The 13,417-nt window shown below is 45.5% G+C and overlaps 1 protein-coding gene across 4 annotated transcripts in view; it reads right to left on the bottom strand.

The window, feature by feature from the left end:
- myo5c (myosin VC) overlaps window positions 1-13,417 on the bottom strand; it is a 95,685-nt gene that overhangs the window by 42,831 nt on the left and 39,437 nt on the right. For 3 of the 4 annotated variants that reach the window (XM_087981446.1, XM_087981443.1, XM_087981444.1), the window contains exons 14-20: window positions 13,306-13,389; window positions 3,929-4,063; window positions 3,731-3,828; window positions 3,518-3,604; window positions 3,327-3,438; window positions 2,561-2,772; window positions 1,234-1,399 (exon numbers count right to left, since the gene is read on the bottom strand). In XM_087981446.1, the coding sequence (XP_087837572.1) occupies window positions 1,234-1,399; window positions 2,561-2,772; window positions 3,327-3,438; window positions 3,518-3,604; window positions 3,731-3,828; window positions 3,929-4,063; window positions 13,306-13,389 (894 nt within the window). The remainder of the gene's footprint in view (window positions 1-1,233; window positions 1,400-2,560; window positions 2,773-3,326; window positions 3,439-3,517; window positions 3,605-3,730; window positions 3,829-3,928; window positions 4,064-13,305; window positions 13,390-13,417) is intronic. The other variant, XM_087981445.1, reaches the window with a different exon arrangement.

Consider the following 13,417-nt stretch of genomic DNA (forward strand, 5'->3'; position numbering starts at 1 on the left):
CATCATTTCACCCTGTTTACAATCTAGCAGATTTAATGGAATTTGCTGACATATCCCAGAATTGTTCTTGTCCCTGACTGTTAAAACACATTTATGCTGAAGGCATCAAGTCCACTTGGGTTATCACTATTTGGGGAGGGCTTGCTTGTCCAGTGGATACTAGAGGAAGTATTCATTTAATATACTGATTGTCTATTGCTTCTCCTTGGTTTTCTTCCCCCATTAGCATCTTGGACAGTGATCTTCTTTGCTAATTGTTTGTGTATTTTTACATACTGAAAGAATACTGGGGAGACAATGGCCTGTTGGTATTATCAAGATTAGAGTGGTGCTGGAAAAGCACAGGTCAGGCAGCATCAGAGAAGCAGGAAAAATTGACATTCTGGGCAAAAGCCCTTCAACAGGAAGCCCTGCTCCTCAGATGCTGCCTGACCTGCTGTGCTTTTCCAGCACCGCTCTAATCTTGACTCTGATCTCCAGCAGGGGGAAAGTGAGGACTGCAGATGCTGGAGATCAGAGCTGAAAAATGTGTTGCTGGAAAAGCGCAGCAGGTCAGGCAGCATCCAAGGAGCAGGAGAATCGACGTTTCGGGCATGAAGAAGGGCTTATGCCCGAAACGTCGATTCTCCTGCTCCTTGGATGCTGCCTGACCTGCTGCGCTTTTCCAGCAACACATTTTTCAGCTTTGATCTCCTGCATGGGCAGTACCCACTTCTGCCTAGTTGATTTATCACTCGACTGTTAATCCAGAGACCCAGAGGTAATGTCTTGGGGATCTGGGTTCAAATCCTGCCACAGCAGATGGTGGAATTTGAATTCAGTAAATATCTGGGAATTAAGAGTCTAATGATGACCGTGAATCCATTGCCGATTGTCAGGAAAAACTAATGTCCTTTTGGGAAGGAAACTGCCATCCTTACCTGGTCTGGCCTACATGTGACTCCAGACCCACAGCAATGTGACTGACTCTTAACTGCCCTCTGAGCAATTAGTGATGGGCAGTAAATACTGACCTAGCTAGAGACACACTCATCCCATAAATGAATAAATGAATTCTCCACTTCTGTACTTAGTGTCTGCAGTTACAGATTTTCCAATTTTTTGTTAGTTTGTTCATCTATAATTGAGTTAAAATGTGTTTAGTCTTTGAGAGAGTGATAATGCTGCCATATTCTCTTAATCTGCAGTTGACATATCCATAGTCTGCACCTTTTTTGTGGATTTACAGCTTACCTTTTTATATTGCCTTCTTGCTAACCAGCCTCGGGTGAAAGACTGAATTCTGATGATAGCCTTGAGAATGAGGTGGTAATGACGAGACACTGAAAATCGCCGCCAGTGTTTTTGGATTATAACTGCAGCCCAGGATTGTTTTAAAATAGCTGCATTCAATACACGTCTTAAAATAAAATCATAGATGCATCAATAGTCATTTGGTAGTGCATAACTTAAATATTGCTGAAAAAAAGGCACATTCTTTAGTTATTAACCATCAAACATCATTAATTGGTGCATTCTCCATGGCAACACGTCTACCAATCAGAGTCAAGTTGCCAACCAACCCTTTCATTTAGAATAAATGCTTGATTGCCCTTTGAATTATCTTGACAAATGCATGACAAAATGTGTCCTTTTCTTGTTATACATTCAAATTAATTACACATTCAACATTTGTAATTATTTTGCAGAGCATGTAACATGTGTAATGCATTTTATTTATAAGATAATGGAGGGCCAGGAGCAGGCAGGTGGCACTAGTTGAGTTTGGCATTATGTTTGGCATGGACTGCTTGGACCGAAGGATCTGTTTCTATGCTGTATGAGTCTGACTCTATAAAATCCAATGCAATGTGATAAACCATCTGGAAGTCATTGCCACACATGGACCTCAGAGGTCTGTGCAGACGAAAAGTACAGGGAATGCCAGTGGTGGGTTGGCTACTTAGCCTAATTTACATACCCCTCATCCCTTTTTAACTGAATGCACGCCCATTGGGACCATGTAATGGCTAGCCTTTGATTTCAAATCTAGTTAACTGCTTGTAAAGCACTTTGGAACATCCTGAGGGTGTGAAATGTGTTACATGAACACAAGTACATGGTTGTGTAGTGATAATGTCATTGGTCCAGTAATCCAGAGAGCCAGTCTGGGAGCCGAGGTTCTAATCCCACCACAATAGCTGGTGGAATTTAAATTCACTTAATAAAACATGGAGATGAGAGCTATCAGCAATTAACTCAAAAATCTAACTGACCAATGTCCTTTAGGGAAGGAAATTTGCTATCTTTACATAGTCTGGCTTACATGTGACTCCAGATCCACAGCAATGTAGTTGCCTCTTAAATGCTCTCCAAAACATTCTGGAGTACCATTCACTTCAAGGGCAATTGGGGTTGGGCAACAAAGACTGCCTTGACAATGACACCCACTTCCATGAAATTACTTTTAAAAGGGCACACCGTGGTTTCATTACATTGATTAAGCCTTTCCCGCATATGGGATTTCTTTGTTATTTCAAAGCACGCTCATAAATTGCAGCAGAGTGACAAGAACTCTTACCGTACAGCACGTTCCCCACGAACATACTGCTGAATGATGATAGCAGCTCGTTTCATTTTTAGGAACTTTTTCCGCTGAATCCAGCATCGCAGATTCTTCTGTATAGTGACTGAAGCAGCTCTCAGTTTATCTGCACGCAGTTTTTCCAAATATGCCACTTGCCCCGCGCGAAAGAAAATCTTGGTTTTACCAAACTGGTATTGGTTTGGATCCTGGGGGAGGGAATGATGAAAGGGATAGTATTTATTTGCTTGCTCAGAAAAGCACTGAGGGACCACTGAGCTCACAGTGCACAACGTTTTGTTAAGGTTTGGATATAGAGATAAAATATATGAGTCAGTGGTAGCTAGCTACAGTAACAATAGTTAACTTTTGTATGACATGTAACTTTCATAAGTTTATTTCATGATATTTTGGTTGCATAGACTATCCAAATCATAGACACATTATTTCACTGTATTACTCTTAAAAGATGTGTTATTAATTATGCAACTAAAGTAAGGTTAATTATCATGTAGTTTTCATTAAGTCTTTGCATTCACAGTAATTTTCTTGTACAGAAATAATGTAGAAAGTAACCATGACAGCATTATTGATTAATTTCAATGTATCAATTGTCAGAATTTTGATAAGCTGGTGTAAAAGAAAATATGTTTTGACTAAAGCAAAGGACAACAATTGATTTGGAGATGTTGTGTGATTTTTTAACAACTGACAACAATTGAGTTAGACAACTGCGACTTAGCTATAGCCTTAACTTACTAACCTGAATTAAATGCTTTAAGACTTCTTTGCAGATCTGTTTTTTATCATCTAATGCAAGGTCTTGTTGTGACATCAGAATGCGGTAGCGACTAAAAAACTCAAAGTACGTCCACCTGAAAATATTAAGCTGAGAATTGATATTTATGCTTTTTCGGGCATATGATGAAAGAACTACAGGAAGCTTAGGTTCACCTGGAAGGATAACTCTGTGCACTGATCCGAATAGTTTCCAGAACACCACAGGCTCTAAGCTGTTGAACAACTCTCTTTGAATCATACCTAAAAACAGAAGCTTACAATGTAGCACTTTGAAATTCAAGTTATTAATGGGTTTTCTTCTCAATTTTGTAACAAAAGGTAAACATTTCCATATGGGAAATTGGAAAGATGCAGCAAGACACTTACTCAAACTGCAGCTTCAAATCATTCGGCTTAATGCAACGCACGTAGTGAGGTGTTGTAGCATTGAGGGTGTTCATTAGTAGATGCAGAGAATTACGGAACTGTAATTTAACATCCACAAAGCAGAGTTAGAAATGCATTGTTTCACAACAATGTTAAAGCCCCTCAGCATTAAACAAGAAGGACACTGCCTAATTATACCTTACTACCGACAGTTGTCCGGTGCTGTTTGTTGAAGGATTTAAACCCTGGTCTTGCCGGCCTGACTTTAATATTTGGCTTCAAGCTCCCTGTAGACTGTTCATTTTCTTGAAAGAAATCAGCTAGGAGACTCAACTGTGCATGTAAAAAGAGAAAAAAGCAAAGGCTAGATTTAATGAAATGCATTTATGGTTTCCAAATCATGTTTGGCAGTTTAATTTGTACTCCATTCTAGACCTTTTACCTAAAAAGTTCTTTTTCCATATTTTGGCAAGCCACATTTTCCATCAGCACCGATTTGTCAACCTGGCTTATTCCACTCATTTACTGGCTGAGGTTCCACAGGCACTATTTGTCTTTCCAGGAGTGGTCATTGTTCAAGCACAATTAAATACCAGGAAGCTTTCAGACTCCTGTTTGGTTCTGTGCTTGCTCAGTGTCCAGAACACACTCACATAAGACCAATTGGACAGCTGTTCAAACCCGAGCAACTCAACTTGGTTTATTTGGTAGAATTTGGTTAAGCTTATTGCTCTTGTGCTGTCCAAGTGCTAATTTATCATGGACCAGAAATCACATTTCTGTTTTGTCTGCAGAAATACAGATTTTATCAATGGACTACAAAGGGTGGGGCACAGAGACAATTTGTCTGCATGATCCCTCATCACTGAACTATGTAAGTTAACCATGCAGGTCTTTGCATTGTGATTAAAACTGGATCTCGATGATTCATGGATCCATCATATAGGAGTGCTATACCATTCATATGGCTGCTACAACATCTGGCAAGAACCACTACCTCCATAAATCACTGGAGATTGTAGCTCACCATCATACATTAAATTTCTCGTTCCCAAAACATGTACATGCTTCGCAGAATAAATTATGCAAGAACTCACACAATTATACAGTTACATTGTTGGAACAAAATCCTGGAATTCCCTCCCTAATGGCATTGTGGGTTTACACACAGCATATGGACTGCAGCAGTTCAAGAAAGCAGCTCACCACCACCACCTTCTGCAGGGTAAGTAAGGCTGGACAATAAATGCTGGCAGGCAGCAGTGCCCCTGTCTCATAAGTGAATTTTAAAAACACGTTCAGGTTTTTTTTGTCATTTGCTCAGAAACCCATGTGTGTAAATGGGCCTCTCTCCTTTAAACTCTCAGAGACATCTTCATTCCAATTTTAATTCAGGAGAAAAGGCTAGGGCAAAGGGAATACCAGCTGCAGGAAGTGGGAAGGTGCAGGTCAGAGAGAACTATCAGATGACAGGTTATACTCTGACCCTCACAGATCGATATGGGTTTCAGGAGAGCTTTTCAGTTGGGGTTGGTGAGGATAACAGTGAACAGGGTAAGAGACCACAAGACATAGGAGCAGAAATTAGGCCATTTAGCTATTTAGTCTGCTTCACCATTCAAATCATGGCTGATAGGTTTCTCAACCCCATTCTCCCACTTTCTCCCTCTAACCCTTGATCCCTTTGACAATTAAAACCCTATCTACCTCTGTTTTAAATATACTCAATGACCTGGCCTCTACAGCCTCTGTGGCAATGAATTCCATAGATTTGCCACTCTCTGGCGAAAGAAATTTCTCTCATCTCTGTTCTAAAGTGTCTTCCCTTTACTCGAAGGCCATGCCCTCAGGTCCAAGGCTTTCCTGCCAATGGAAACATATTCCCAACATCTTCTCTGTCCTGGCCATTCAGTATTCTGTTAGTTTCAATTAGATCCCCCCTCATCCGTCTAAACTCCATTAAGTATAGACCCAGAGATCTCAAATGTCCCTCATATGTTTAGCGTTTCATTCCAGGGATCATTCTCGCGAACCTCCTCTGGACTCACTCTAGCGCCAGTACATCCTTCCGGAGGTATGGGACCCTAAACTGTTCACAATACTCTAAATGTGGTCTGACCAGAACTTTATAAAGCCTCAGAAGTACATCCCTGCTTTTATATTCTAGTCCTCTTGAAATAAATGGAAACATTGTATTTGCTTTCCTAATTACTGACTTAACCTGCAAGCTTACCTTAAGAGAATCCTGGACTAGGACTCCCACACATCCCTCTACACTTTAGATTTCCGAATTTACTCCCCATTTAGAAAATAGTCCATGCCTCTACTCTTCCTACCAAAGTGCATGACCTCACACTTTCCCATGTTGTATTCCATCTGCCACTGTTTTGCCCACTCTCCTCACCTATCGAAATCCTTCTGCAGCCTCCCTGCCTCCTCAATACTACCTGTCCCTCCACCTACCTTTATATCATCTGCAAACTTAGCCAGAATGCACACAGTTCCTTCATCTAGATCACTACGTATAAAGTGACAAGTTGTGGACCTAACACTAAACATGACTAGTCACCGGCTGCCATCCTGCGAAGGGTGACCTAACCTTTCCTGCCAGTTGCAGAGGAGTAATCCAGACTCCTACTACTCCAAATTACTCTCTGAAATGGACCAAGCAAATCACTCTTACTTCGTTGAAAGCAACTTATTGAAGAACATTGTGAATTGCATGTCCAATGCAGCCCTATTGGAGCACTGAGGGGAAGAATTCCAGGAAAAAAATGCCATTGGCCATGTGAGGGCTCATGGCAATTTTGTTCAGAGATAGCCTTTTGATTGGTTTGTCAATTCAACAGTTGCTGTGGGCTCAGCATAGTAACTACGCTCTCGGATTAATGAGTTCAACACACGGCGTGACATCGAACAATTCTTCCGCCGCCTTCGCCTCCGCGCCTACTTCTTCAACCAAGACTCTCGCCCACCCTCTGACGACCCCTTCTCACGCTTCCAATACACCCCATCCACCTGGACACCCCATGCTGGCCTCCTACCTGCCCTTGACCTCTTCATAGCCAACTGCCGCCGCGATATTAACCGCCACCTGAACTCCCCCACCCCTCTCACCCACTCCAACCCCTCACCCTCGGAACGCGCAGCCCTCCACTCCCTCCGTTGCAACCCCAACCTCACTATCAAACCAGCAGACAATGGAGGCGCGGTAGTAGTTTGGCGCACCGACCTTTACACCGCTGAGGCCAAACGCCAGCTCGCAAATACCTCCTCCTATTGCCCCTTGACCATGACCCCACCCCCCACCACCAAACCATCATCTCCCAGACCATCCATAACCTCATCACCTCGGGGGATCTCCCATCCACCGCCTCCAACCTCATAGTCCCACAACCCGCACCGCCCGCTTCTACCTCCTGCCCAAAATCCACAAACCTGACTGTCCCGGCCGACCCATTGTTTCCGCCTGCTCCTGCCCCACCGAACTCAGCTCTGCATACCTTGACACGATCCTGTCCCCCTTAGTCCAAGAACTCCCCACCTAGGTTCAGGACACCACCCATGCCCTCCACCTCCTCCATGATTTTCGCTTCCCCGGTCCCCAACGCCTTATTTTCACCATGGACATCCAGTCCCTGTACATCTCCATCCCCCATCACGAAGGACTCAAAGCCCTCCGCTTCTTCCTTTCCTGTCGTACCGACCAGTACCCTTCCACTGACACCCTCCTTCAACTGACTGAACTGGTCCTCACCTTGAACAACTTCTCTTTCCAATCCTCCCATTTCCTCCAAACGAAAGGAATAGCCATGGGCACCCGCATGGGCCCCAGCTATGCCTGCCTCTTCGTAGGATATGTGGAACAATCCATCTTCCGCAACTACACTGGCACCACACCCCACCTTTTCCTCCGCTACATCGATGACTGTATCGGCGCTGCCTCGTGCTCCCACGAGGAGGTTGAACAGTTCATCCACTTCACCAACACCTTCCACCCCGACCTCAAATTCACCTGGACAGTCTCAGATTCCTCCCTCCCCTTCCTCGACCTTTCTATTTCTATCTCAGGCGACCAAATCAACACGGACATCTACTACCAACCGACCGACTCCCACAGCTACCTGGACTACACCTCCTCCCACCCTGCCCCCTGTAAAAATGCCATCCCATTCTCCCAATTCCTTCATCTCCGCCGCATCTGCTCCCAGGAGGACCAGTTCCAAAAAAATACAACCCAGATGGCCTCCTTCTTCAAGGACCGCAATTTCCCCCCCGACGTGGTCGATGATGCCCTCCAACGCATCTCTTCCACTTCCCGCTCCTCCGCCCTTGAGCCACGCCCCTCCAACCGCCACCAGGACACTGATCCTCACCTACCACCCCACCAATCTCCATGTACAGCGCATCATCCGCCGTCATTTCCGCCACCTCCAAACAGACCCCACCACCAAGGATATATTTCCCTTCCCTCCCCTATCAGCATTCCGTAAAGACCACTCCCTCCGTGACTCCCTCGTCAGATCCACACCCCCCACCAACCCAACCTCCACTCCCGGCACCTTCCCCTGCAACCGCAGGAGGTGCAAGACTTGCGCCCACACCTCCCCTCTCACCTCCCTCCAAGGTCCCAAAGGAAACTTCCATATCCGCCACAGATTCAACTGCACCTCCACACACATCATCTATTGCATCCTCTGCACCCGATGTGGCCTCCTCTATATTGGGGAGACAGGCCGGCTACTTGCGGAGCGTTTCAGAGAACACCTCTGGGACACCCGGACCAACCAACCCAACCACCATGTGGCTCAACACTTCAACTTCCCCTCCCACTCCACCAAGGATATGCAGGTCTTTGGACTCCTCCATCGCCAGACCACAACAACACGACAGTTTGAGGAAGAGCGCCTCATCTTCCGCCTAGGAACCCTCCAACCACAAGGGATGAACTCAGATTTCACCAGTTTCCTCATTTCCCCTCCCCCCACCTTGTCTCAGTCAAATTCATCGAATTCAGCACCGCCTTCCTAACCTGCAATCTTCTTCCTGATCTCTCCGCCCCCACCCCAGTCTGACCTATCACCCTCACCTTAACCTCCTTCCACCTATCACATTTCCGATGCCCCTCCCTCAAGTCCCTCCTCCCTACCTTTTATCTTAGCCTGCTGGACAAACTTTCCTCATTCCTGAAGAAGGGCTTATGCCCGAAACGTCGATTCTCCTGTTCCCTGGATGCTGCCTGACCTGCTGCGCTTTTCCAGCAACACATTTTCAGCTCTGATCTCCAGCATCTGCAGTCCTCACTTTCTCCTCAACATAGTAACAGCCAATTGATTGGTTCTTAAGCAGGTGAAGGACTTATACTACAAACGTCGACTCTCCTGCTCCTCGGACGCTGCCTGACCTGCTGTGCTTTTCCAGCACCACACTCTTCGACTCTTAAGCAGGTGCTTACAGTTTTGGGTGTGGACAATACAAGCGAAGCATGCAGCCTTCAAAGAGAATGTATTGTCTCTTTTTGTCTCCTTTCAGAGTGGAGAAAAAGAAGAAAATCCCAGCAACCCATCTACTTCATCTTTCTCTATCAGCTGCTATCTCTGCAAATCTGTTGAAAGGAAGAGGCGTAAAAGCATCTCTGGAGACAGTCAAAGAGTGAATTCTTAACCAATGAACAAAAGACTGAGAATTGGTGTATGCACAACCTCGTGTTATCAACAAGGAGTTAAAAGGAATCAAAAGGAACAGATAGTAAACAATTTAATGCCCATGAGCTGGACCTATACCACAACAGTGTTTCTGTTTTCCTTTTACTTTCCCCAGCCATAATACTTATGTCTTGCCTTGTCTTCCTCTGTTTGTGTTTGTACATCTATGGGAATTTTAAAAAAGAATGGTGCTTAAATTATAGATATAAGTTAGCAATTCATGGGTATTTTTTTGGCCATTGGTTAAAAGCAGTTTGATTGCAACAAATAATTGTATTCTTTTTCATGGAAAAGTTCAGGAAGAGCAAATTCTTTTAACCCAAATTAGACAGTTTGGTAGAACTGAGCAAATGAGTGATTTAATTAAACTTGCATATTTGTGGTGACTCTGGAAAGAGTGGGGCTTGATTCTCAGTGCACTATCCCAGTGAGTTGTGACAGGGTGGGATAGCCCATTGGTGGGGGTTGCTTTTAGATTCCTGGACCTGGTGTAAAACACATCTGCTCCTCTTGGTCCACAAGCATTGCTGTAAAGGCAATTACCTCACATCTTCAGTCTCCTTTCTCTTGTTGGTTTACATGAGAACAGGTTAAAATTAGAACCGTGGGCGGCACGGTGGCACAGTGGTTAGCAAGGAGAAAGTGAGGTCTGCAGATGCTGGAGATCAAAGTTGAAACTTTATTGCTGGAACAGCACAGCAGGTCAGGCAGCATCCAGGGAACAGGAGATTCGACGTTTCGGGCACAGGCCCTTCTTCAGGAATGAGCAGAGAGTGTTCAGCAGGAGAAGATAAAAGGTAGGGAGGAGGGACTTGGAGGAGGGGAGTTGGAAATGTGATAGGTGGAAAGAGGTCAAGGTGAGGGTGATAGGTCGGAGTAGGGTGGAGGCGGAGAGGTCAAGAAGAAGACTGCAGGTCAGGAAGGCGGTGCCGGGCTGGAAGGATCCGGCTGAGACAAGGTGGGGGGAGGGGGGATGAAGAAACTGGTGAAGTCCAAGTTCATCCCCTGCGGTTGGAGGGTTCCCAGTCGGAAGATAAGACGCTCCTCCTCCGACCGTCGGGTTGTTGTGGTTTGGCGGTGGATGAGTCCAATGACCTGCATATCCTCGGTGGAGTGGGAGGGGGAGTTGAAATGCTGTGCCACAGGTTGGTTGGGTTGGTTCGTCCGGGTGGCCCAGAGGTGCTCCCTGAATCGCTCCGCAAGTAGGCGGCCTGTCTCCCCAATATAGAGGAGGCCACACCGGCTGCAGCGGATGCAGTAGATGATGTGGGTGGAGGTGCAGGTGAATCTGTGGCGGATATGGAAGTTTCCCTTGGGGCCTTGGAGAGAAGTGAGGGGGGAGGTGTGGGCGCAAGTGTTGCACCTCCTGCGGTTGCAAGGGAAGGTGCCGGGAGTGGTGGTTGGGTCGGTGGGGGGTGTGGATCTGACAAGGGAGTCGCGGAGGGAGTGGTCTCTACGGAAAGCTGATAGGGGAGGGGAGGGAAATATATCCTTGGTGCTGGGGAGACAGGCCGCCTACTTGCGGAGCGATTCAGGGAGCACCTCTGGGCCACCTGGACGAACCAACCCAACCAACCTGTGGCACAGCATTTCAACTCCCCCTCCCACTCCACCGAGGATATGCAGGTCATTGGACTCATCCACCGCCAAACCACAACAACCCGACGGTCGGAGGAGGAGCGTCTTATCTTCCGACTGGGAACCCTCCAACCGCAGGGGATGAACTTGGACTTCACCAGTTTCTTCATCCCCCCTCCCCCCACCTTGTCTCAGCCGGATCCTTCCAGCCCGGCACCGCCTTCCTGACCTGCAGTCTTCTTCTTGACCTCTCCGCCTCCACCCTACTCCGACCTATCACCCTCACCTTGACCTCTTTCCACCTATCACATTTCCAACTCCCCTCCTCCAAGTCCCTCCTCCCTACCTTTTATCTTCTCCTGCTGAACACTCTCTGCTCATTCCTGAAGAAGGGCCTGTGCCCGAAACGTCGAATCTCCTGTTCCCTGGATGCTGCCTGACCTGCTGTGCTGTTCCAGCAATAAAGTTTCAACAGTGGTTAGCAATGCTACCTCACAGCACCAGAGACCAGGGTTCAATTCCCGCCTCAGGCGACTGTGTGTGGAGTTTGCACATTCTCCCCGTGTCTGAGTGGATTTCCTCCGGGTGCTCCTGTTTCCTCCCACAGTCCAAAAATGTGCAAAAATTGGTGATTCTAAATTGCCCATAGTGTTAGGTGAAGGGGTAAATGTAGGGGAATGGGTCTGAGTGGTTTGTGCTTCGTCGGGTCGATGTGGACTTGTTGGGCCAAAGGCCCTGTTTCCACACTGTAAGTAACCTAATCTAAAACTGTGGCCATGCAACCTCATTAAAATGTTTAAGTAACAATCGCACCTTCCTGAGAATAGATTGGTTGTCCATCCCTTATCCCACCTCCATTAAAATTAGGTGGTGGTGGACCCAGGTCAGTGCCCGCTTTAGAGTTTTACATTTCTAGGCATTAAACATTCCACTTCAGTGTCAGTTTTCATCATGTATTGTAGTTAATCGTATTGCAGCCAGCTCAACCAACTGCACATTCAGAACCTCATATGCCACATGCTGCCTGACCCACTGTTGTTTAATGCATCCTACAACGGGACTAATTCAGCTCCAAATAAACTGGTTTAGTCAAGATTCTACAGTTCTGTGGGAAAGAAAGTGGCAAATGTATAAGTTATCAACTGCTGGCAATACTTATGCCAGAAGCATCAATTTGCAGATGGGGTATACTTTCAAGCCTACACTAACAGGTCAGCCAAAAGGTTTTTACCATTTCTTCCCAAGAACAGGAGGAAATCCATAAATAACAAAATCAAGTCATAAAGGCAACCATGTAATAAACTGTGCATCAGCGATGCTTGTGTTTAGTGACTGCGCAATATGGCTTATTCCAGCAACTAAGCTTTTTTTTCTTTTCTTCACTCATGGAATTTGGGCACCACTGGCTAGGCAGCATTTATTGCCCGTCTCTAATATGCCCAGAGGACGGTTAAGGGACAACCACATTGCTGTGGGTGTGGAGTCACATGTAGGGTAAGGATGGCAGTTTCCTTCCCAAGGACATCAGTGAACCAGGTGGGTTTTTGAACAATTGACACTTGATTCATGGTCATCATTAGACCCCTAATTCCAGAATTTGTTTTTTGTTGAATTCAAATTCTACCATGGCAGGGTTTGAACCCAAGTCCCCAGAGTGGGTCTCTTGATTAACAGTCCACCGATAATACCGATAAGGCCATCATCCCTCCCGAAATAAGTCTTGCATGCATGATTGTTCCGCTGTTGTTTAGAGACAAAAAAAAACTGCAGATACTGGAATCCAAGGTAGATAAGCAGGAGGCTGGGAGAACACAGCAAGCCAGGCACCTCACATGCTGCCTGGCCCACTGTTGATTAATGCATCCGACAATGTAAATGGGACTAATTCAGCTCCAAATAAACTGCTTTAGTCAAGATTCCATAGTTCGGTGGGAAAGAAAGTGGCATTCGAGAAGATTTTACCTACATAACAGCTACACAACAGTCAAATCTACAGTTCAGAGTCTTTCTTCACGAAATAAAAGCACAAGGGGAGAAAACAGACGTTTGCTGATGTGGGGAATCACACTCCCAACAACTAAAATAAGTTTAAAAAACAAATTTGGGAAGAAATTCTGTGTTGTTTTCACAAAGAAAAACTAGCTAACAGAGCAGAATGGGATCATATGAAGCTATCGTACTTGTACAGCAACAAAGTACTCCATCTTCAGATTTGTAAACTTTTTAAAATTGCTAACTTCTCTTCAAAAAAGATCTAAAAGTGATCATTACATTACAGAGGTGGTCACAAACCTTACTTTTCTTCAGTACATTAATCAATTCTTCATATAACGTGTCCCTGTTCTTTTCAAGAAATCCGTCACATTCATATTGCACCTTGACAGAGTGAAAAACAAAAAAAGAG

The sequence above is a fragment of the Chiloscyllium plagiosum genome, unplaced genomic scaffold (assembly GCF_037043375.1).
Source record: "Chiloscyllium plagiosum isolate Xiang-an unplaced genomic scaffold, Cpla_swu_hap1 HiC_scaffold_39, whole genome shotgun sequence".
NCBI classification, from domain to species: Eukaryota; Metazoa; Chordata; class Chondrichthyes; order Orectolobiformes; family Hemiscylliidae; genus Chiloscyllium; species Chiloscyllium plagiosum.